The following is a 25,779-nucleotide window of genomic DNA, read 5'->3' on the forward strand; positions in this document are numbered from 1 at the left end:
CTGGGTGGAGGGAAGTTTGTGTGTGAGTTCTTTGTTCTTTGTCTTGTGTCTGACCCTCTCGGCTCTGAGAGTGATTTTGCTATCTCCTGCCTTTCTAATCTTCTGTTTCCCAGTTGTAAGTTCAAAGAGATAAGACAGTAGGTTTATATTGTTTGTTTTTTGTATTTACATGTGTGTAGTTGCTGGAATGTGTTAAATTGTATTCTTTGTGGATAAGGCTGTTTATTCATATTTCTTTTAAGCAATTGACCCTGTATTTGTCACCTTAATACAGAGGGACCTTTTTTATGTATTTTTCTTTCTTCTTATAAAGCTTTCTTTTTTAGACCTGTTGGAGTTTTTCTTTAGTGGGACTTCCAGGGAATTAAGTCTGCAACTCACCAGGGAATTGGTGGGAGGAAGAAGTCAGGGGGAAAAACTCTTTGTGTTAGATTTACTAAGCCTGACTTTGCATACCCTCTGGGTGAAGAGGGAAGTACTTGTGTTTCCAGGACTGGAAACGGGGAGGGTGGAGTCCCTCTGTTTAGATTCACGGAGCTTGCTTCTGTGTATCTCTCCAGGAACCCAGGGAGGGAACACCTGGAAGGGAGAAGGCGGGGGGGGGGGGAATGGTTTATTCCCCTTTGTTGTGAGACTCAAGGAATTTGGGTCTTGGGGTCCCCAGGGAAGGTTGTTGGGGGGACCAGAGAATTTTTTGGGTGGTGGCAGCTTTACCAGGTCCAAGCCGGTAACTAAGCTTGAAGGTTTTCATGCTAACACCCATATTTTGGACACTAAGGTCCAAATCTGGGAAAAATGTTATGACATGGTGTGCAGTGGTGGGATAGATAGATAGAATCCAGAAGCCAGTAGGAATATTATATTTTTCTTTTCTCTGCTAGGGGCTTTTAAGCAGAGAGAAACAGTTTGGTTTTAAAAGGAACCAGAGATAATTTTTTTTCTGTTCTCTCCTGGCAGTAGCTTGCATATTAAGCAAGGAACCATTAAGCTGTGACAAACGGGTCTTTTGTCAGACAATACCACTCCCATTGATAGTCAAGTACCAGCACAATACACATGCAAATAAAGTGGTTTTTCTGGTTTACTTTACATTTAAAAGATTAGCTAGAGGAAGAAAGGGAAAAAGGCACTGTTGCTAGGCAGACCACAGGAGGCAACAGAGAGCCTGCAGTTCAGACAATAAACACCGGAGGGCACCTCAACACAAGAAAACAGGAACCATGACTTCTAAGGCAAAAATGGAGGCCAAGGTACAAATCAAAGACGCAGAGCACAAGCGAGATATGGAAAAAAAATACAAGAACTAGAAATAAAACAAAAAGAGATGGAGCTAAGAGAAAGAGAAAGAGAAAGAGAGGCGGCCCACAGAAGAGAACAAGAAGACAGAGAGGCAGCTTACAAAAGCGAGCAAGCAGCCAAAGATGCAGACCACCAGAAACAGCTGGAACTCCAGAGGGAAGCCCACCGGCAGGCCCTGGAATTAGAAAAGGCTAAGCAACAAAACCCAGCCAATCTAACAACCCGGCGCCAATGATTGTTCCACAGCACAGGAAATTTCCCACCTACAAGGCAGGTGATGATACTGAGGCCTTCTTAGAAAATTTTGAAAGAGCCTGTCTTGGATACAGCATCTCTGAAGACCAGTACATGGTAGAATTGAGGCCACAGCTCAGTGGACCTTTAGCAGAGGTGGCAGCTGAAATGCCTAAGGAGAAAATGAACGACTATAAACTTTTTCAAACCAAGGCCAGATACAGAATGGGGATAACCCCGGATCATGCCCGTCGGCGTTTCAGAACCCAAAAGTGGAAACCAGATGTGTCATTTCCCAAACACGCCTACTACGTTGGAAAGAATTATGAGGCCTGGATATCAGGAAACAATGTTAAATCCTTGGAAGAACTGCACCTCCTCATACAAATGGAGCAGTTCTTGGATGGTGTTCCTGAGGACATAACACGGTACATACAAAATGGAAAACCCAAAAATCTCACCGAGGCGGGGGAGATTGGAGCCAGATGGATGGAAGTGGCAGAAAGCAAGAAAGCTACTGTCAGGGGGAACGAATACCCCAGAGGGCACACCGACCATAAACCCTACAACCGAGGACAACCAAAGACCCCACATACAACCCAAGGAGAGCCACAGACACACTATTTTTCCACCTCACCAGTCTCCAGTAACCCACCTCGACCCAGTGACCAGTCAGATGGAAGATGCTTTAAGTGTAATGAACTGGGACATATCAAGGCCAACTGCCCAAAGAACGTCAACCGAGTGCAGTTCATTACACCACCCTCACACCAAAGATCCCCAGGCCCAGATGCCTCCCAAATACCCTTGGAGCGAAGGGAAAATTTGAGAGTGGGCGGAAAGAAGGTTACTGCGTGGAGAGACACAGGGGCACAAGTGTCAGCTATCCACCAATCCTTCGTTGACCCCAAATTCATCAACCCAAAGGCCCAAGTGACAATTTACCCCTTCATGTCACAAGCTGTAGACTTGCCTACAGCTGAACTGCCTGTCCAGTACAAAGGCTGGTCAGGAATGTGGACTTTTGCAGTCTATGACAATTATCCCATCCCCATGCTACTGGGGGAAGACTTGGCCAACCAGGTGAAGTGGGCCAAGAGAGTAGGAATGGTTACACGTAGCCAAACCAGGCAATCTTCCAGACCCATTCCTGTTCCTCAGCCGTCCACAGACGCCTCATCTGGGTTACCAGAGACCCAGACAGAGGTAGTGGACCCGGATTCCATGCCAACCACTGATACAGCCACAGCACCTCCAGTCCTAGGCCCGGAACTGGAACAGCAACCAGCACCAGCAATTGCAACCACATCTTCAAACTCAACGCCAGTGGGCGCCAGCGAGCCAGAACTGGCAGAAGCAACAGACAGCCATACCCAAAAGGCTCAGCCAGAGCCTGAAATAGCATCAGGTGCACCAGCGGAGAGCGGTTCACCAGCAACGGAAACAACCCCATCACCTACATCGCTTCCAGAGGGAACAATCCAAAGTCCACAGTCTGAGGAAGAACTGGTGACCCCAGCCTCAAGGGAACAGTTCCAGACTGAGCAGGAAGCAGATGACAGCCTTCAGAAAGCTTGGGCGGCAGCACGGAGCACCCCACCGCCTCTCAGCTCTTCTAATCGATCCCGGTTTGTTATAGACCAAGGACTTTTATACAAGGAGATTCTTTCTGGTGGACACCAGGAAGAATGGCAGCCGCAAAAACAGTTGGTGGTTCCAACTAAGTACCGGGGGAAGCTCTTAAGCTTAGCCCATGATCATCCCAGTGGCCATGCTGGGGTGAACAGAACCAAGGACCGGTTGGGGAAGTCCTTCCACTGGGAGGGGATGGGCAAGGACGTTGCCAAGTATGTCCGGTCTTGTGAGGTATGCCAAAGAGTGGGAAAACCCCAAGACCAGGTCAAGGCCCCTCTCCAGCCACTCCCCATAATTGAGGTCCCATTTCAGCGAGTAGCTGTGGATATTCTGGGTCCTTTCCCAAAAAAGACACCCAGAGGAAAGCAGTACGTACTGACTTTCGTGGACTTTGCTACCCGATGGCCGGAAGCTGTAGCTCTAGGCAACACCAGGGCTAACACTGTGTGCCTGGCCCTAACAGACATTTTTGCCAAGGTAGGTTGGCCCTCCGACATCCTTACAGATTCAGGATCTAATTTCCTGGCAGGGACCATGCAAAAACTGTGGGAAACTCATGGGGTGAACCACTTGGTTGCCACCCCGTACCACCATCAAACCAATGGCCTGGTGGAAAGGTTTAATGGAACTTTGGGGGCCATGATACGTAAATTTGTCAACGAACACTCCAATAATTGGGACCTAGTGTTGCAGCAGTTGCTGTTTGCCTACAGGACTGTACCACATCCCAGTTTAGGGTTTTCACCATTTGAACTTGTGTATGGTCACGAGGTTAAGGGGCCATTACAGTTGATGAAGCAGCAATGGGAGGGGTTTACGCCTTCTCCAGGAACTAACATTTTGGACTTTGTAAGCAACCTACAAAGCACCCTCTGACACTCTTTAGCCCTTGCTAAAGAAAACCTAAAGGATGCTCAGGAAGAGCAAAAGGCCTGGTATGACAGACATACCAGAGAGCGTTCCTGCAAAGTAGGAGACCAGGTTACGGTCTTGAAGGCGCAACAAGCCCATAAGATGGAAGCATCATGGGAAGGGCCATTCACGGTCCAAGAGCGCCTGGGAACTGTGAACTACCTCATAGCATTTCCCAATTCCTCACTAAAGCCCAGAGTGTACCATGTTAATTCTCTCAAGCCTTTCTATTCCAGAGACTTACAGGTTTGTCAGTTTACAGTCCAGGGAGATGATGCTGAGTGGCCTGAAGGTGTCTATTACGATGGGAAAAAAGACGGTGGCATGGAAGAGGTGAACCTCTCCACAACCCTGGAACGTCTGCAGTGGCGACAAATCAAGGAGCTGTGCACTAGCTTCGCCCCATTGTTCTCAGCCACCCCAGGACGGACTGAACGGGCATACCACTCCATTGACACAGGTAATGCTCACCCAATTAGAACCATGGGCATTGACTGACTGATTGGCGATCCCTCGATTAGAGGATGATCTCTATCATGGATTTACATATGGGTCCTGAGGTGACTCAGGAGTCTGATCCTGGAACTGCAAATTCACCCGCAGTAGGTACAGACTTTTTGTGGCAGGCCGGCAGCCAGCTGGGAGAAAGTTACTCCTTTTCCTTCCTCCTCTCTTTCTCTCCAGCTTCGAGAGCAAGGCGCTTCTTCTTGAAGCAGGACACTGCCTGATGGAGGATGTGGCACCATTGGGGTCTGTTGGTGGCTTGCTCCTCCCAACTTGTGATATCCACATCAGTTTTCTTAAGATACGCTTTCAGTGCGTCTTTCTGGTGTTTCCTCTGACCACTACGGGATCTCTGACCATGGGTGAGCTGAGAGTAGAGGGCTTCTTTTGGGAGGTGAGAGTCTGGCATCCACACACAATGTCCAGCCCAGCGAAGTTGGTGCATGATTGCTTCAGTGCTGGTGACATTGGCTTCAACAAGGATGCTGGCATTAGTGCAGCAATCTTGGATCTTCTGGAGGCGTCGTTGGTGATACCTCTCCAGACTCTTGAGGTGCTGTCGATAGGTTATCCAGGTTTCTCATCCAATTGTCTTATAGACCTGGATCTTGATATCCTGCCGCAAGTTATTGTCTGTGAAAATGTGTCGGAGCCATTTCCCAAAGGAAGCACTTGCGCACTGGATCCTATGCTGGCTGTCTCTGTTGATTTTTGCACTGTGAGAAAGTTGACTACTGAGGTAGCAAAAGTACTCAACTGTCTCCAAAGTCTGACCCTCGATGGTGATTTGTGGTGCAAGGCCTGAAGCAGGTTGATAGAGCACTTTAGTCTTCTCATTATTGAGTGAGAGTCATAAGCTTATGCAAGAAAATCCAGTATGAACTGAAGGTCATGCTTAGTGTGTGCTAGGATGACACAATCATCAGCATACTGAAGATCAGTAATGGACGCCCTGAAGACTTTAGACTTTGAGCGGAGACGTTGAAGATTAAAGAGCCTCCCATCCATTCTATATTGAGGAGGTGATCTTTAACTACGACCAAAATGACTGCTAAATAGATAGAAAACAGGGTTGGGGCAACAACACATCCTTGCTTAACCCCAGTTTTGATGATGAAAGAGTCCGTCTCAAGGCCATTAGAGACCTATGGCAGTCATCTGAGAAGCCTTAGCACTTTAATAAATTTTGGAGGGCGGCCAAATCTGGCCAGCACCTTCCACAGGGCTTTGCAATTGACCGAGTCAAAGGCCTTTGTCAAATGGATGAAAGCCATGTACGGGTCCTGATTTTGCTCCTGCCGTTTTTCCTGGATTTGGCAGGCAATGAAGATCATATCAGTTGTCCCACGGGATAGTCTAAAACCGCACTGAGATTCCGGCAATATTTACTCAGCAAGGGGAAGTAATCCGTTTCAGAGGATATGGGCAAGATTTTCCCTGCTGTAGATAGCAAGGCAATGCCTCGATAAGTCGGAGTGTGGAAACTATCTTTCTTAATGATTGTAACAATGTTAGCGTTTCTCAAGTCTTCTGGAATCTTCTCATTATACCAGATATGAAGAAAAGTTTGTGGGGCTTCCCTACCAGTTCGCCACCTCCAAACTTGTAGACTTCAGCTGGTATGCCATCTGGCCCTGCTACCTTGATCTTAGTTTGCATAATGGCTCGTGTTACTTCTTCGAGGGTGTAGGGGTCAGCAAGACATTCTCTTTCATGTCATTGAGGTATAGATTCGATAGTGGCATCAGGGACAGTTGACTCACAGTTCAGGAGTAACTCAAAATGCTTCTTCCATCTGGCTTTGATGGCTTTGCTGTCCTTAAAATACATTGACCCATCTTGGGCTCGGAGTGGTGTGGGTCCATGGGAGCATGGGCCATAAATGGCCCTTATTGCCTGAAATAAACTCCTCATGTTGTGTTTATCAGCATAAAGCTCCTATTTTTGATGTCACAGATTTTCCTTTGGGCTTCAGCCTTGAGTTGCTTGTATAACTCTTACTTCTGCTGGTGTGATACGTTGTTTTGCCACATGTGGTGAGCTTTTATTTTCTGGGCAAGCAGGCCCTGAATCTCAGCATCATTCTCATCAAACCAATCTTGGTGATGGCGGGTGACATAGCCAATGGACTCAGCACATGCCAAGAGAATGGCAGTCTTTAATCCCTTCAAGAGATTTTTATTATTATAATCAGCTCTAGGCATAGCGGCAAACTTCTCTTGGAGACACTGCTGAAGTTTCTCCCGAGTCACTATATTTTTCAAGGGACTTGACATTGAATTTCTTTTGTACTGATTTTACCTGCTTGTGATGCCTTGAGGCAATCTGGAAATTCATGATTGATCTAACAAGGCGATGGTCTGTCCAACAATCATTGGTTCCATGCACAGCCCTCGTGATGCGGACATCTTTCTGAACTTAAGCTCTAAAAATAACATAGTCAAGAAGGTGCCAATGCCTGGAGCGAGGTTGTCTCCAGGTGGTCTTATACTTCTCACATTGTCTAAAGAGGGTGTTTGTGATGACCAGGCCATGTTCTACGCATTTGTTCAGGAGGAGGATGCTGTTAGAGTTAGCCTTTCCTACTCCTTCTTTTCCAATAGTGCTGTTCCAGAGATCTGACTCCCACCTGACTCTAGTGTTAAAATCTCTGAGGAGAATAATTTTGTCGTCCTTGGGAATGTTGGTCAAGACTCTGCCAAGATCTGTGTAGAATTGTTCCTTGATATCCTCGATAGAATCACATGTTGGGCATACGCACTGATGACAGCAGCAGACTGGTTGTTGCTGAGCTCAAGACGAAGGATCAGAAGATGTTCATTGATGCCTACAGCAAATTCTGTAAGCTGACTGACAAACTTATTCCAAATTGCAAAACCGACACCATGAATGTGCCTGTCCTCTGCAGATTTTCCTTTCGAGAAAAAGGTGTAGCCTCCACCTTCTTTTCTCAGTTGACCTTTATCTGGGCACCCTGTCTCACTCAGGGAAGCGATGTCGATGTTATATCTCACAAGTTCCCTGGTTCTTCTTTGCAGCCATACATTCTTTGTTATCCATCAGGGTGCGAACATTCCATGTAGCAAAATTCACTATCTTTTTATAGCTTCGACCGCAGGCAGAGTGATCCCACTGGACGTGGTAATCCAGCCAGGAGTGTATATGAGAGCCTAGGTTTAGGGCACCTCTTCTAGCCCTCTCCCCAAGCGAGGGGGGCGGGGGCAGAGGGGATCCTAAAGAGGACTGCTCAGTTGCAATAGTAGTGGCTGAACTGCATGCACCCCTGTCTCAGTCTAGGTGTCAAGCGACCATCTAACTACCACCGCCTACGTGCAGATTTGTGGGTAGGGACTGCCACATTCACTAATCCTGTCCCCGTTACCACTGGTCCATCACCGCGGGGCTTGGAAGGTTGGAAAGATATTTCTCGTGGTAGAAGCCTGCACATGATTTCTTTAACGGGGGGAAGCTAGTGCGCCTACAGCGACAACGCAATCATGACAAATTGGAGGCCTGGGGCCCAGTGGCAGGGAAAATCTGAGATGACTGGACCACTTGCTGCAATCCTCATCCACTTTCACAGACATTGAGATCCGAGGACCCTCTTCCGCCTGATCCACCATTGAGGACTTGCGGGATTGGACCATGCTTTGTCTGGGACCTCCTCTCAGACCTGTTTGCCTTGGGAGACCCTATCAGGAACATGAAGCTCCCAGCAACTTAGGTCTGAGGATCATTGGAATACGCAAGCCCCTTCACTCAAGGTGACAGTCCTCAAAGAGGGGGGAATTGACTAGGGTCCCACAGAAAGACTCTAATAATGTTAAATTTTCTAAAATGAGAATGAGGGATATATATGGGTAGACTGCTTAGAATATAAAGGAGCCTAGGTGAAATATTCATTTTGGTTGTATTAACCCTTCCTCACTGGCTCAGGGAGAGACCATGTATCACTAGTTATTTGAGAGAGTACAGGATCAAAATTTTTCTTCACTATTTTGGTAATGTTTCTTGGTATTTTTATACCTGGGTACTTAATTGAAAAAGCCCACTACAGGACATCCAGGAGATTTCCAATAGTTCTGATTTTTTCCAGTTTATTTTGTAACCAGCTATTGCTTTGAATTTTTTTGAATTAGTGATGGGAGGGCTGGAATAGTGATTTCTGGTTTGGGGGTAGCCGCAACACATCTATATTGGGGTGCCAGTACAGTTGCATGTGTGACTGGCTAGCACTTTTCTGGCCCCACTAGGTGGGCAGTGCTTGCTTTGAACAAAAGGGCATCATCTGCATATAACAGTAATTTGTACTCCATGGAACCAAGTTGTATGTCTCGGATAGCTGGATGACTCCTTTTAGCTATTGCCAGAGTTCATGAGCCAAACCAAAAAGTAATGGAGACAGCGAGCTCTTTGCCTAGTACCCTGGAAGAGGCTGAACGTATTTGAGGTCACATTGGTGGCTGTGATTGAAGAGGTTGAGTGAGAATGTAATAGTTGGATCCAGGAACTAAATAAGGGTACAAATCCAGCCCACTCTATCAAAAGCCTTTTCTGCATCTAAGGCTAATATGATTTGTGCTTCAGGGTCATTATATTTCACTTCTGTAATATCAGTAAGTTGTCAAAGGTTATCAGAGCTATGACAGCTTCTGACAAACCCAACCTGGTTTGGGTGTATGATAGAACCCAAAACATTCTCCAATTTCATCGCCATAATTTTTGCCAGAATTTTGACTTCACTGTTAATAAGTGTAATTGGCCTGGAATTGGACTATAATGTGGCATTTCTTCCTGGTTTAGGAATAACTGTTATTAGGGCTTCCCTCCTTGCACACGGAGGACAGCCTTCTAGGAGCAACTTATTAAACATTTTAAGCATTTTTTCAGACAGGAGGTCAAGGAACTGTCTATTGAATTTGGCAGGGAAGCCATCTGTTCCTGGGGGCCTTCCCCACTTTTGTATTCTTAATCGCCTCAGTGAACTTATCCTCCATTAGGGGCACATCTAGGTTTCTACTCTTGACTGCAGTAATTAGTGGTAATGTAATATTTTTGAAAAATTGATCCAAAGCGTCCGTGACGGGGTTTGTGTCCTATTGGTACAGATCTTTCTATAAATTAAAGAACTCTTTATTAATATCTTTAGGTGATATACATAATTTACCATGTTTATCACAGATGGCCAGGACTCTATATGCAGAAGTCTTTTGTCTTAGGTGGTATGCCAGCAACTTGTTTTGGGAGGTGAGAGTCTGGCATCCTCACACAATCTTCAGCCCAGCGAAGTTGGTGTTTGAGAATCATTGCTTCAGTGCTGGCGACCAGGGCCGGCGCTACCATTTAGGCAGCCTAGGCAATCGCCTAGGGTGCCAGAATAAATGGTGGGTGCCGTTTTGCCGGAGGGGGCGGCAGGCGGCTCCGGTGGAGCTGCCGCAGTGGTGCCTGCGGACGGTCGGCTGCTCGTGCGGCTCCGGTGGACCTCCCGCAGGCACGACTGCGGCAGCTGCACCGGAGCCACGGAGCACCGGACCCTCTGCAGGCACCACTGCAGCAGCTCCACCGGAGCCGCGGGACCAGCGCGCGGGGCGGCGAAATTGCCGTCCGCCTAGGGCGCTCAAACCCCTAGCACTGGTCCTGCTGGCGACGTTAGCATCAGCGAGGATGCTGGCATTAGTGTGGCAATCTTGATGATAAAGAGGCATCTTATGTCTCACCGGCCACCTGCTCACGTCGCACCTCTCCACCACAGCCCTGCTGGCTGTCAGTCACCTTCCGCCTCTCTGCTGTGACTTCTGCACATCAGTCTCTCAGTGATTTTCAACTCTTCTGTAGTGATTTCTCTCTCAATGATTTTAGCTCTTAGCAGGCAGGGTAGAAACACAGTCCTACCACAACTGGTTTCAGCTCTGATTGAGCAATTAAAATAATCAAAGAGACTCCTAATTAAGCCCATTTGGCTCTGTCCTTCAAACAGTGGGGAAGAACAGTTTAAGCCAGTCTAGAGAGGACCTGGGGGATAGATTGTTGTGCAGCATCCTCACCAAGACTCCTATCCCTACCCCTCTTACTTTCACAGAGCTCTGACATTCGAGCCCCTGCTTAATGACGTTCTTTCAACTGAGGGTGCCCCCCTCCTCATTTGGGACAGGTTAAGCACCATCCTGTTTTCCTGTATTGCTACAATAATTACAACATTGGTAACTGTATTTCACTGCTCCTGCATTCAGTACTAAGGTCATTTGTATCCAACACCAGCCAAAGTTGGTCCTTTGACACAGCTGTAAATGATGAATATGTAAACAGAGCAGGAGCAAACTGTATTTACATAAACACACCCATAGTCTCCTCTCCTCCCAGCTAGTTGTCAGGGAAGCATTCATTTAAACCCTGATTGCATCATGAATCATTCCTGGAATTGTTCTATGAAGGCCTGGTTCAAAGTTTATTGAAGTCAGTGAAGAGATCCATTGATTTCAATGTGCTTTGGATGAGTCCTAAATGATAAATAATACGCGTTTCTCTTTAGGAAGGCAAGTTATTGACTTCCTTACGAATAAGGGTCAAAGTCTGGCCCCATTGAAGCCAATGGCAAAACTCCCATTGACTTCCGTGTGGTCAGGATGTCCTCTTATGTGTATTCAGTTGTTCAGCTTTACATTTCAAGATGAGATCATGACTGAGAGGTGACGTAGGCAACATATGTGAATTACACCATGGTCTCAATCTACATCCAGTAACTCTGTAAGTGGACCAAACACAATATCCATATACTGGTATATTTTAGAAAATATGCAGACATTTCTCATTTGAATATTATTATTTTCTCTCTAGTGTGGCTAACTCCAATAGCAGTAGAGCACTTTGAAGTTTTACTGTACAGCTACTATATAATCAGTCACTGACACTGTGCAAATTTGATCAGTAAATTTTGGTCAAAATCAGCTTCTGGGACTGTCATGTTTAGGGTTGTGATTAGGGATTGTAAAAAATTACAAGAAATTCAGTCGCACTTCATAATGGAAACACAATATAAAATTGCAATGGCCTGTGTATTTCACTAATAACATTGTATTTGCTAACTGCTAATCTTGAGGCAGTTTTTATTTTGTCATTTAATTATTTTGCAGAACACGGTCCTAAATTCCTGTCTTATAATTTTAGCCAGCTGACTTCAAAAAATAATTATTTGTTTTCCTTTTTCTTCAGGTGCTGTTGCCCCCTTACGAAGATCCTGCAAATGCAGCTGGTAAAGACCCACCACCACCTTATGTGTCAGCATAAGCAAGAACGTGAAGTGTACCTAAGAACAATAGCTTTATTTTTCAAACATTTGAGCAATAGTTTGTTTATTTCACTTCCAGGCTGTAACTCTAAGATTTATGTGTTGCTGTTTAGCTGAAATTTTGAAATGTAGATATTGTGTTCAACATGCTGTAGATAGTTTTAATAATGTGCTTCAACTGAAACAATATGTTGAATTGGTTTCAGGAACTTTTTGGGGGGAGTGGGGGGGGTTTAGCGTTAAGGTGACAAGAATCATACAGTAGCTTTTATTCACCTCCTTTTGACGTGCAGTGCTAGAGAATTTAGAACTTTTGTGTATAAATCAGGTGTAAATGTCCTTTTTATCTACAAAGCTTCCAGATCAGTAGAAACAAGTTTCTGAAATGCCCATTTTCCACCTTTAGAATGTATTGTACAAAATGTAGTCTGTCAGTCCCAAAAAAGTGACATTCCACTTTACTCCTAAAAAGCTAATAAAATATTGTGCTGAAGCGAATGAAGGAACAGGAGTAAGCTATGGTGTTCTCACTAACCAGGTTCATCACAAACACTTAATTGTGGGGAATGAGCATGGGAAAGCAAGATTGCGTAGCTCCCAAAACTGTGGCAAGTCAGGTCCATGTTCTAACGTATACCTGCTCTGTACCCTGCAGCCTCTCTTCTCTGCAAAATAAATAAGTAAACATTGCTGCCACTGTTCTGCTGATATTCCCTTCCTGTCTATACAGCCCCTCGCCTTCTAGCAACCTCAAAAATACCTGTGCTTTTAAAATCACATGGCTTGGTGACTAAAGATGCCTCCTTGGTATCCAAAATGTGAATGTTTCTATGGAAGTGTGCCTGTAAATAGAGCAAAGTTTTGGAGTGTGAATCAAGTTATACCAATACAGGGATAAATTCTTCCAGCCTATGGGGAAAACGTGCATGTAATTTCTCCTAACATTTTCAGAAATCTCATGAATATTCTATATGCATCAAAGGGATGCAGCATATGCATCATATGGGACTCCTTTGTATGACAATTGTTTGCATTAGAATTCATTCTAGTGGGACTCACCCATCTGTGCTGATCCTACTGTGTATGTTTGTGTGAGGTACTCTCTCTTCCCCAAAAAGTGCCTCTTGCACATGTAACGTTTTTGTTGAGAGTTCTATTTTTAAAAATGGTTAACTTTAAGATAATCATCTATGCTATATCAATGGAGATGTTTCTACCTCTCATCTTTTCTCAAGTGTCATCTCTGGCACTTTGTGGATGTCAAAGCATGCTGGGGTGCAAAGCCTTGTGCAAAGGGACCTTGTGGAACTTCACCATCCCTCGGGGAGCCTCAGGAGAAATTGTCCTTCGAGAAGCACAATCTCTTCTGAAGCTAACCTGGAGTGCTCACACTGCACTATTCCGTAGGACAATGCAGATTTCAGTGCACTGACTCCACTCTACAGGCCCATGCAGAGTGTGGGCAGGTCTGTGGTCCTGCCTCCTCCCTGCCTTTTTCTGAACAATGACCAAACAGCCCCTGTTCAGAGGCTGCTATTGTGATCTGTCCTTGTGCAGGCCATGAAATGAAGGAAAAGCTTTTTAAAATGACCGTCCCCACACACTTGTGCAAGTGCAGATCCCAGTCTAGCCCTTGTTATTTTGTTTCATGGTTCAATCACTCTAAGATCAGACCACGCAATACCTTGATTTGACGAGTTGCTGATACTGATATGTAGCAAAATCCCATTGTTTTCTGTAGGTAATTCTAGTGTTTTCCAGTGTTGGCCTCATAACTATTTACATTCCAGAACAGAATTTATTTTTGAGGTGGGCTGCCTGGACTTCTGATCCTACTGGCTGTTCACTTTCTTTTAATTCTTGACTGGTTTTGAAGAATTTTTAATCATCTGTTTGACAATAAGCCGATTGCACATACTTCTCATTGAATCTACTCTGTATACTAGCTAGCCTTTCTATACTAAAAGGGATGTTTCCTTGTGCCTATGGCAATTTCTTTTGAATCTCTTCATTAACACAATAGCCACACAAATCCAGTATTGTCAATCAAATGTGACAGGTTTTCTGTGTAAATAAGAAATAAAAACTACAACTTCTGTTTCATGCAGTCAGTACCCATGATGTAGAAATGCATAAAAGAATAGTTATTAGGCTGAGTATTTCTTACAGAACAGTGGAAATTAGAGATGGAACAGACTTATTTTGTTAGCATCCAGAAATGTTTTCTGAGTTTGTTCTCCAAAGTGCCAAATAAAGAAGGACTGACATCTCTGATTTATTTTATGATACTTCCATAGCCTGGTGGTGGCTTTTGGTTTTTTGGGGGTTTTGGGATTTTTAAATCATTACATTGTATAAATTCATATCTAGTTTACTGCAGGTTTTTCTTAGCAGTACTTTACTCCCAGATATCTCTCATCCATGTATACATTTTGTTTCTGTTGGCTCCACTCCCCACCCCTTCTGCAGACATTATCAGCATATTATTTTTCCAGGTCAGATCTCATTTTATTTTTTATATTAGTTTTACATTATGTGGTATCATTAATAGTTGCCAGATCATCAAAGACTGGAATGAAAAATACTAAAAAGGTTCACTCAAGTCAGACATACAGATCCAGATCTACCAGCTAAGGATCTGGGCCTTGGTTTTACCAGATGTGTAAATATATACTTGGCTGAATTTTTATGATTCTTTTTGTGTCTTTTGTGCAGGCTTCTTAAACTCAACAGAGTCTAAACCCCCAATTTTCTCTTCCTCAACTGTAGCTCTATTATTACTGCTGTATTTACATAAGAACTATAGAAAATAGTATTCTCCCACATACAAAGATATTGCACTGTAGAGGGTGAGCAGGAAAGCTTTGGTGGTGATCTGGTAAGTACATATGCTTTTGATGCTTCTCAGTGCTTCTAACATACTGCAACAGTTACTAACAACCACAGTTTTGAGTGATAACACTGCTCAAACTGATATTCCTTTAGGAAAATCTCTAGTTTGTAAATATAACCAAAATGCTCTAATATATGCCTCTAGAACATATTCCTAACCACAGATGTATTGTCTAGAGAATGCTAGGCTGGTGCAGTGAACAGGAAATGTTAAGGTGTTATGCCAATGTTAAAATAAGGTCTTTTCTAAGTCTACGTTGAGGGGGAATGGTTGTGAGTAGAAGCAAAAGAGAAGAGATGAAGTGGTGATGATAGAACAGGTAAGGGGAGGTTCATTAAACTCATTGAATGGCACAAAGAGACTAATATTTTTACATTCATAAGGATCAGTGTTACAAGAATAAAGGAAATTAATTTTCATACTTCCTTTCTCCTGTGCCAGTCAGACCAGAGCAAACATATGTAAGTTCTATCTTCTAGTCTTAAGCAAACTATCAGCTGTATCCCAGAACTTGAAATAGATAACACCTTGGCCTCATCTATTGTAAAATTGCCTGAGACCCTGCAGACCTCTGCCCTCCATATCTTAAGAAGAGTTGGTTAAATTCCAGCTTGGTGGTCAAGGTTGCTGGAAGACTCACAGCATAGTATCCCTATTTCTAGAAATCATATTTACACTTTTTTATTAGACGCTGGATTTGCAATCGGGTATACTGTAATAGCTTTCCCTGCAAAGATTCTACACCTAAAGTTAAGGGGATGTGCAATACTGTTTCAGCTCACAGCTCTGAGAAACCAAAAATAGCATCCATAACTGTAAATGGAGGATCGGCTCTGATAAATCAGGCTTAATGTTCTGTCAGGGAAGGAGAGTGGTATTGATAAAGATGTCTCTGCACCCAGGGATTTGACCCACAGTGGTTCTGCAACCTGGCCAAGTTTTCAGATGAATAACTCAGCTGAATGTGGAAGCCAGATCTCTGGCCTTCTGCCTACAAGCCCATATCTACCTCCTGCAGAATAGGATATTGAAGCAGCAGGGGCAAAGAACTTCATTGTCAGCCGTCCAATAAATGTAAAGTTACTTCACAGCAAAAGACTGTTCTACAAACATTTGTTTGATCCTGGACAATTAGTCAGAACAGCTGCTTATTTTAAATTAGCAAGCAAAGTGCAATGAAAAGCAGTTGGAGGGTTTTTTGTTTTTATTTTTTCACAGTATCCATACCTTTCAAACAGCAAAACAGTATAACCAGGGCTGGGTTATGTAAGAGTATGTCCTATACTGGAAATGAAGGTGCAGCTGTTGAATGGGAAGGCATTGTTTTAATCACTAGCACAACAGTATGATATGGGCTAACAACCTGAGTACGTACCTAGGGCATGGCCTGGGCTAATAACCTGCGTGATGTACCCAGGGTCCACAGAGTGCTTGTATTCGGATGGTGTCAAGGTTCCTTCCGCACTCTGAACTTTAGGGTACAAACGTGGGGACCTGCATGGACACTTCTAAGCTTAATTACTAGCTTAGATCTGGTACACTGCCACCATGCAGAATTTCAGTGTCTGGAGCACTTTCTGTCCCCCCAAAACTTTCCCTTCCCTGGGTTGCCTTGAGGGACTTCACCAATTCCCTGGTGAACACAGATCCAAACCCCTTGGATCTTAAAACAAGGAGAAATTAACCATTCCCCCTCCTTTTCCCCCACCAATCCCTGGTGAGTCCAGATCCAATCCCCTTGGATCTTAAAACAAGGAATAATCTATCAGGTTCTTAAAAAGAAAGCTTTTAATTAAAGAAAGAAAAGTAAAAATCATCTCTAAAAATCAGGATGGAAAATACTTTACAGGGTAATCAGATTCATATAGCCCAGAGGAACCCCCTCTAGCCTTAGGTTCAAAGTTACAGCAAACAGAGGTAAAATCCTCTCAGCAAAAAAGGAACATTTACAAGTTGAGAAAACAAAAATAAGACTAAGATGCCTTGCCTGGCTATTACTTACAAGTTTGAAACATGAGAGACTGCTTCAAAAAGATTTGGAGAGCCTGGATTGACATCTGGTCCCTCTTGGTCCCAAGAGCGAACAACCCCCAAAACAAAAGGCACAAACAAAAGACTTCCCTCCACCAAGATTTGAAAGTATCTTGTCCCCTTATTGGTCCTCTGGTCAGGTGTCAGCCAAGTTTACTGAGCTTCTTAACCCTTTACAGGTAAAAGAGACATTAACCCTTAACTATCTGTTTATGACAGATGGCTAGCCCCTGTTGAAGTCTGTTACATCTTCTCTACTGTTCCCCATGCTAGTTATTTTAAAGCTATCTCGGGTATGCCTATACGTGCTACAATCAGGCCTCCACTTGCAGTGTAAACATACCCTAATAGGCATGAGACTAGGCCACAATTATTTTGGCTTGTCATTTGGGAGCATGGGTAAGCATGGTAAAGATATGAGTCAGGCTCTTCATTGGCCTATGGGAGGAGTTGTGTATGAGCAGGTGAGGGTAAGCACTGCAAAGCTACACTCAGAGGCCACTCGGAAAAGAGAGATTGCAGCATGGAGGGTTTGTAGCCATTTGAGAGGTTTCCTAGCCACCACTTTGATTCTAAGGCCTGGACTACACTGGTGGGGCGGGGGGCAGGCACAGGGATCAATCTAAGATATGCAACTTTAGCTACGAGAATAGCATAGCTGAAGTTGACATATCTTAGATGGACTTAGAGTCACTTACTTCGCATCTTTGCAGCACGGGATCGACGGTCGCCACTTCCCCGTTGACTTTGGTTCTGCCTCTCGCTGAGCTGGAGTTCAGCAGTCGACGGGAGAGCGATCGGGGATCGATTTATCGCGTCTACACTACATGCGATAAATCGATCCTCGATAGATCAATCGCTACCCACTGATCCGGCGGGTAGTGTAGATGCACCCTAAGTGTTCAAGAATAGGGGGACTGGCAGACACACAACTTTAAGACCTGTAGATACTCATTGGGTTGAGCTCTCTGATTATAGCAATGCAGAGACTTTCTATGGCACTCTCACATCAGTCTGAGACTCTGGATATTTGGCTTCTATAGCAATAGAGAGAGAAAAGCGCCAGTCAGGGTGCAACAGTTTTGTCAGGCTACCATCTTATACCCGTCTGTGTCCCACTAGATTTCCAGTATTAGCTGTGCCTTGAAGAAAATTAGTTACAGAAGTATGGTACTGCTCCTGTGTGACACATACTTAAGAACAATGTGTTGGCTAATGTAATACAAAAATCTAATAAGCCAATAGGAAAAGGCAATAATTTTATTTATTTATTTATTTAGAGTCTACCACAGCCACTAGACTTGTCCTTTGGTTCCTTTCCTGGCTTTGGACAAAGCGGGGATTTGCCATCAAGTTTTTTATGGCTCTTTTTTATAGCAAAGCCCCTTGAGCAAAACTTTTAGAATTTAGCCAGGAATGAGGCTCTGTTCCAGCATGGATGGGGAAACCTAAATCCATTTCTTTTTATCCTGCTGATAAATCTAAGTGGTTTTCTTATTCTTCTTATGCTTGCAGGATAGGTATTGCTCTCATTCCAGCCACTTCTATTGGTCTAACTCCTGCTTGCAGCAGGCATCAGGAACCGCAGGACCTGCCTTTTCTGAGGGCAGGTCTACACTGGAAACATTACATCGGTGCAGCTGCGCTGCTGTAGCGTGTCTAGTGAAGACACTATGCCGACGGGAGAACACTTTTCAGTCAGCATAATTATCCCACCTCAGCTAGAGGCAGAAGCTATGAGAGCGTCTCCCATCGACATAGCGCCGGTGTGGACAACACTTAGGTCGCTGTAACTTGTGTTGCTCGGGAAGGGAGCGAGGGTCTCTTTTGCACACCTGCGTGACAAGTTAGATCAACTTAAGCAATAGTGTAGACCTGCTCTGAGATTCCTTCCTACTACATGCCAAAACCAAAACCAGAAACTCAAGGTATGGGGCAAGCTTCTAGATGTCTGCATCGATTTTCCCTTTAAAATTTCCAAAGTCACTACCACCAGTTTATGGTTCAGCTTCCCCAGGAGTAGCAATGGTACAAGTGCTATTGTAGCCAGAGCTCCTGGCATTTGCCAGGACTTTAGCACCATGTCATCTACCATGTTCAGAGCAGGTGTAGGCAGCACCGTGGTTAAAGTATCAGTGGATGCCGGCCCTTATCTACATTAGCGGCTCTCACTTTGACTACTACCCTCTGAACTGAACTGTGGTAGCTACAGTGGGGAATCTATGGGGGGATAAAACTGGACAGTTAGTTACTCTTATTTATCTTCTGCCAGTCTGTGAATTCTGCTCACCACAGTACCATTTGAAAGTGTAATGGCTTTCATTTCCTTTGCTTTAAAGAAGATATTAACTTTATCTGTGGCACAGATAAATTTAAATTTCCGGCTATTATATGAGGGTGGTTTGCCTTTGCTAAGCAGAGAGCAAGTACATAAGAGGCACTGAACACTTCCAGTGAACTTGTGAGAGTAGCTGATGTAGTTTTGTTGTTTTTAAAAAATGAATTACAATTAAAAAAACAATCAAATGAGCTATGGATGTTTAGTCCAAGGTTCTCGAGCCAAAATGTCATCTGAGGATGTGGTCTGGTTTCAAAGTTTTCATACTAACTTTTGCTAGTATTTCAAAACATACAACAAACTCTAGTTGCTGGTTATCTCCTGATTGTTTTCACCTCGGCGTGTAATTCAAATTTTATTATTGACACTAGTAAATGCCATGTAAAGTAATTAATATCTGTAGCATGCCTTTGAACATGTGAAGTGTTATAAAATATATTTTATATATCAACTGATGAGTGTAACAGTCACCTGTCATTCAGGATAAATGTAAGGAATACTGGGAGACTCCACCCAAAACACAGGCACATGTCACCACCAAAAATAAATTAGAACTGTGCAGGTGGGTGGGGGTTCACTGAGTATTGTTTGCTGGGAGAGGTTTGTTTGGAGGGGAAGAGGTTTGTTTGTATGTATAAGTGAGAAAGAAGTAGGAGAGAGACCAGAAAATCAGCAGAAAGTCAAGGACACAGTCTTAACAAGCACTGGAAGCATGGGCCTGAGAAAAACACCTAGAGCGAGAGAACTTTGGGGCTGAGTGCTGGCTAAAGGAGTCTTGAAACATTCAAACAAAGAAGATCTCTCTTGTGGTGGTTTGATTCCTTCTGTTTTCAGAGAACAGGACTTTGTACATTCTTTGAAATAAACAGGATTGCATCACAGATACCTAACTGCATCCTCAATTTATTCTCCTAATCGAAACAACCTGAAGAACTCCAAAATTTGTCTAATTGCTTGCCTGAAAAAGGGATAACTTTATCTCCATAAGCAATGCAAACAGTTCAGGAACAAAGTAGTCCTGCAAAACATTAAAATGGGTACTAAGCAGTTGTAACAGTGAGAATCTGAGGGTGCGCCTATACTGGAACTGGAAGGTGTAATTTCCAGCTAGAGAAGACATACTCGCATTAGCTTTAATCAAGCTAGCATGCTAAAGATAGAAGTGTTAAGCGCAGCGGCACAAGGGGTTAGCCACCCAAGTATTTAGGATCTCGGATGGACTCAGGTAGTCAATCCCTCTTACTGCTCACACCATCGCACCTACAGGTCTATTTTTAGTGTAGTAGCTCAATCCAGCGTGAGTATCCCGCCTCGAGCTGGAAATTACGTCTCCCCCAGCTCAAAAGTGTTGGATTTCACATAACCAAAAGTTTTGTATGTTGATACACATCCATACCCCTCATGGGTCACTACGTGGTCACCAATTAAAAAAAGGGGTTAATCTTAGATCAGATCAGCTCACCCATCTCCTTCCACAGGTTGTCAGAGGAAGGGATATAGGAGCTGGTGCTTGGGAAAGGGAAGAATACCTTCGGGAAAGTTAGGCTTCACACCCAGAGGTCATAAGATTGGATTGAATCACAGGCTGGGATGTTTTCCGTTGAGATATGATCTCTGATCAAAGAGCTGTCCTTATGACATCATCTGAATTCATCCATCATTATATGTCAATTTTGGGTTCATCTTTCAGACAACTGACCTTTCTGTGTTGTTTGTGCTGATCACAGATAATAGAATGCATGCTTGATTAAGATTTGCTTTTGAAATAGCAGGAATTTAATTTTTTTCTGATCTTATTTTTTTATCTCTAATAATATAAGATTCCAGGCTCACATTGCTATTCTTCCAATTTTATTGGACTAGATCAGTGTTTCTCAACTTCTTTTGTGCTTGCAACTCCCGTTGTATTTAAAATAAAACTGTGACCCCACTCCCCATGCTAAAACTTGAAAAAATTGTGACCGCCTATCTTAAATACCAGGTATATTACGAATAATACTGGCTCACCAGCATTAATAAACTAATATTTCAAACCTACATAAATAAGGGAAAGTAAGAAAACAACATTTGTGTGCCAAATCAAAGTTTATTTTTGCATAGAAACAGAGTAGAGATTCACTTTTTTACAAATTGAGTTTTACAGTGTTTTTCAGTGAGACACTTGTGCTTGTTTTGTACCAGCTAATTTTTTTATCTTGGGTTGAATTGAAAAAACACTCAGCAGCAGGTCATTCTCCACAGATAATTTATTTCATTGCTTTGTTTTTATTGCAACTCTCGATGAGAATCCTAATTCGAATAAGTATGACATTGCGAACAGGATTGAAACTTTCAAAGCTTCAGTTACAAGTTTGGGATACTCATGCTTCTGTGCCATCCAAAACGCACACATATCTTCTGAAGGAAATGAACACTGGAGTATTTTATCAGATGAAAGATTGATGAGTTTATCTTGCAGGCTTCCTGTAAGTTTGGCAGACTCGACTATTCTTTTGTTGACCGGATTAATTATCCGCCTCTTGCCAAGTTCTGCGTTGTCAGGCGGGAAATAATCCTGGAGCCTGCTTAAACGTAAGAATATGTTCAATCACAATGTTTTTTAATTGTTTAATGTCCACTTCTTGTCATCAGCAATCAATTTCATGAACTCGCAACTCAGAGAAATAATTCAAAGTTTCCACTCTGAAGCCAAGCAGCAGACCAGGTTTCAAGCCTTCTTTCCAAAAGGTTCTCACTTTGTCTCCCAACACAATTATGTTTTTGTGTCATTCTCGAAAACTCATATTCAACTAATTCAGAGGACTGAAGACATCTGCTAAGTAAGCTAACTGAACAAGCCACAATGGATCACTGAACAATTTAGCAAAAGGAGACCCTTGTTCTTGTAGGAACATAAGTACTTCAGCTCGCAATTCAAAAAGTCTGCTTAACACTTTTCCCCATGAGAGCCACCTCGCTTCAGTGTACAAGAGAAGACTTTTATAAAGTGCAGCCATTTCATCACATAAAACTGCAAACAGGTGAGCTGATAGAGGCCAGCTTTTATGAAATTCACAACTTTTTCAGACTCATCAAGCACCTGATGCAACTCAGAAGGCATTCCTTTTGCAGCAAGTGCTTGTCCATGTAAAAAACAGTGGGTCCAAATTAAATGTGGCATATTGGTTTTTAATCTTGCAACAAGCCCACTGTTCTTGCCAGTCATTGCTTTGGTACTATCACTGCATAAAGCAATACATTTTTCCCAATTGATTGGAAAATATTCGGTAGCTTCAATAAATGTCATGGGCTAGGCAGCACTTTACAGAAGAGCATGTTTTCCTCAACAGTAGCATCTGAATTATATCGCACAAAAGCTAAGAAGTTGTTGTCGTCGTTATCTTGTCCTTCAGTAATCATATCAACCCATGAAACTCAAAAATTAATTTGGCAACTTTTACAAGGTCCTTTGTAAGGGCTTGATCCAAGGTGTCAAATCTTAAGAGCATCACTTTCCCTACAATATTACATTCAAAAGCAGCACATCTTGCAGAGTGGATTTATCTTAGTCTCATATGTATTGATTTTCATTCCTGAAGTGTGTTCTGTCTGCACGGTCGTGATAGCAGATGTTATTTTCCAAGATGCTTTAATATCAGTCAGAAGATCTTTTATCTTTCAACCATTTATTTTAGCTCATCTTTTTCTTGATAGGGTGTCAGTATCCTCAAACATTGTCATTCCAACCTGAGTTTCCGAGGAAGACACACAGCCCTGGGAAGTCCCAAGGGGGGGATACAGCCCCTGCTGCAGCCGCCGGGCAGGGGCACGCCGCCCTAGGTGCAGTCCCTGGCAAAAGCTGCGGGGCTGGGGAGCACTGCTCCGGCTGCAGCCCCTGCCAAACCCAGGATGCCATGGGGCTAGAGCACACAGCCCCAGCTGCAACCCCAGGCAGAAGCCGTGGGGCTGGGGCATGTGGCCCCGGCTGCAGCCCCCGGTGGAAGCTGCAGGAATGGGGCTGCAGGGTCCTAGTTCCAGCCAACCCTAGTTGCAGGGCAGGGGCGCACAGTCCTGCCTCTGCCTCCTAAAGCCCTAGAAGTCACAGAGGTCCAGTAAAATCATGGAATCTGTGACTGCCATGATTTCTGTGACTAAATCATAGCCTTATCTATATGTACCAACATGGGGAACAGAAATTTGATAGTTGAAGGCATTGTAATCTAGCAAACAAAGGTATAAAAAGATCCAATGTCTGGAAGTTTAAGCCAGACCAATTCAGACTAGAAATAAGATGCAAATTGTTAATGATGAGGGTAACTAATGATTGGAACAATTTACCAAGGGTTGTCATGGAATCTCTATTGCTGGAAATTTTTTAATGAAGATCAGATGTTTTTCTAAAAGATATGTTCTGCTTCAAACAGGAATCAATTCTGGACTGGGGCCTTTGATGAGATCCCCATGGTGCAACCTGGAATTGGGGTACCGTTATGCCCCCATAACTCTTTAGCCTGGGCTTTCTTTCACAATGCTTTGCTAGTGACAAGCAGCAAAACCCTCCAGGCACTGTTATCACTCAGCACAACAGCATATAGAGCCTCACACCCATCTAGATTGCATGAGTGTTCCCTGAGCCACTCACAAATGAGAGAGAGAGAGAGGCTCCAGTCAATTCCCACCCACCCCACCATCTCTCCAACCTTGCACCCCAGAACTGTACTGTCTTGCCCTGGTCAGAAGCCTTACCAGTGTAAGTTTATTATCCAGTCCGCCTCTCTCTAGGTGTGGAGAGGATATACACTAGCCTTTGTAACCTGAGCTGAGATTTTCCAAGCACTTCAACCAAAATACCCTACTGCTGTCAAAGTTCCTTCCCCACTCTGAACTTTAGGGTACAAACGTGGGGACCTGCATGAACACTTCTACGCTTAATTACTAGCTTAGATCTGGTACACTGCCACCATGCAGAATTTCAGTGTCTGGAGCACTTTCTGTCCCCCCAAAACTTTCCCCTCCCTGGGTTGCCTTGAGGGACTTCACCAATTCCCTGGTGAACACAGATCCAAACCCCTTGGATCTTAAAACAAGGAGAAATTAACCATCCCCCTTCTTTTCCCCCTACCAATCCCTGGTGAGTCCAGATCCAATCCCCTTGGATCTTAAAACAAGGAAAAATCTATCAGGTTCTTTAAAAGAAAGCTTTTAATTAAAGAAAGAAAAGTAAAAATCATCTCTGTAAAATCAGGATGGAAAATACTTTACAGGGTAATCAGATTCATATAGCCCAGAGGAACCCCCTCTAGCCTTAGGTTCAAAGTTACAGCAAACAGAGGTAAAATCCTCTCAGCAAAAAAGGAATATTTACAAGTTGAGAAAACAAAAATAAGCCTAACATGCCTTGCCTGGCTATTACTTACAAGTTTGAAACGTGAGAGACTGCTTCAGAAAGATTTGGAGAGCCTGGATTGACGTCTGGTCCCTCTTAGTCCCAAGAGCGAATAACCCCCCAAACAAAGCGCACAAACAAAGACTTCCCTCCACCAAGATTTGAAAGTATCTTGTCCCCCCATTGGTCCTCTGGTCAGGTGTCAGCCATGTTTACTGAGCTTCTTAACCCTTTACAGGTGAAACAGACATTAACCCTTAACTATCTGTTTATGACCACTGGTATTTTAGGTAAAATACAAAACAGATTTATTACCTACAGAAAGATAGATTTTAAGTGATTATAAGTGGTAGGCACAAAAGGTCAGAGAGAGTTACCAAAGAAAATAAAAGGTAAGTGCACAGTCTAAATTTTAAATCTTATTACACTAGGCAGTATTTGGAATAAGCAGTTTTCTCATCCCACTAGACGTTACATTCTCAGTTAAAATCTTTGTCTTCCCAATGTTTTTGTTGCTTCCAGTGTAAGTCAGGGAGGAGAAAGGCCAAGGCACGATGCCACTATCCCTTATTTTATGCCTTCAGTCCATGTTCCTAGAAAATACTAGCCCAGACACGTCCTGGTGGGCTTTGCTGAGTCACAGGGTTGAGAAATCCCCCATTGTGCAGCCTTCTTACAGCATTGTAATCCCATGTTTACAACTCCCCTGCTGATTAATGGTCACTTAACACCCTCCTGGGAGTGGACCACCACCTAGCAGTAGGGACTCTAAAGCTCACAGCCAGACAGAAAATCTCATAACTTCATACACACTAATGATATACATATTTGGACAGAAGAATGGGTAACAGGAGATCGTGATCTTTCATATGCTATCTTACATGGCTTGCTTTCTATGAAATATATCATAATTATATGATGGGTGAATATGGGGGTTCCAGGGTGCTGCCTTGAGGTACAGAGTGCCACAGGGCCATAGTAGCCATATGGAGACTGAAATACTCTATCATCTCAAAGTGGTTCTCCAATTAGACTTCATTTGAGGGCAATGTTGTAGCTATTCTGTGGATAAATGGAGGGCTTCTGCTTTCAGTCTGGCACATTTAACTACTGTAATGATAACAGCTAACTGCACTTCCACCCATAGATGGTGCTGTATCTTTATCTTAGTGTTTTGTTGTTGTATCTGATGGGGGGGCGGGGGAGTAGTAGTAGTAGGAAGTTTGTGTCCTGCCTGTTTGTGCCAGAGTTGTTACCTGCAATGTTCCAACAAATCTTTGGGG

At 43.6% G+C, this 25,779-nt stretch overlaps 2 protein-coding genes across 2 annotated transcripts in view; one reads left to right on the plus strand and one right to left on the minus strand.

Moving 5' to 3' along the window:
- The window catches only part of LAPTM4B (lysosomal protein transmembrane 4 beta), a 126,530-nt gene extending 110,888 nt beyond the window's left edge, over positions 1-15,642 (plus strand). Inside the window, exon 7 of the mRNA XM_050941368.1 lies at positions 11,794-15,642. Coding sequence (XP_050797325.1) covers positions 11,794-11,868 — 75 coding nt within the window. The 3' untranslated portion in view covers positions 11,869-15,642. The remainder of the gene's footprint in view (positions 1-11,793) is intronic.
- Positions 1-25,779, minus strand: part of NIPAL2 (NIPA like domain containing 2) — a 434,384-nt gene that overhangs the window by 46,700 nt on the left and 361,905 nt on the right. The gene's annotated exons all lie outside the window — the stretch shown is intronic.

This window comes from Gopherus flavomarginatus, chromosome 2 (assembly GCF_025201925.1).
Source record: "Gopherus flavomarginatus isolate rGopFla2 chromosome 2, rGopFla2.mat.asm, whole genome shotgun sequence".
In the NCBI taxonomy this organism is placed as follows: Eukaryota; Metazoa; Chordata; order Testudines; family Testudinidae; genus Gopherus; species Gopherus flavomarginatus.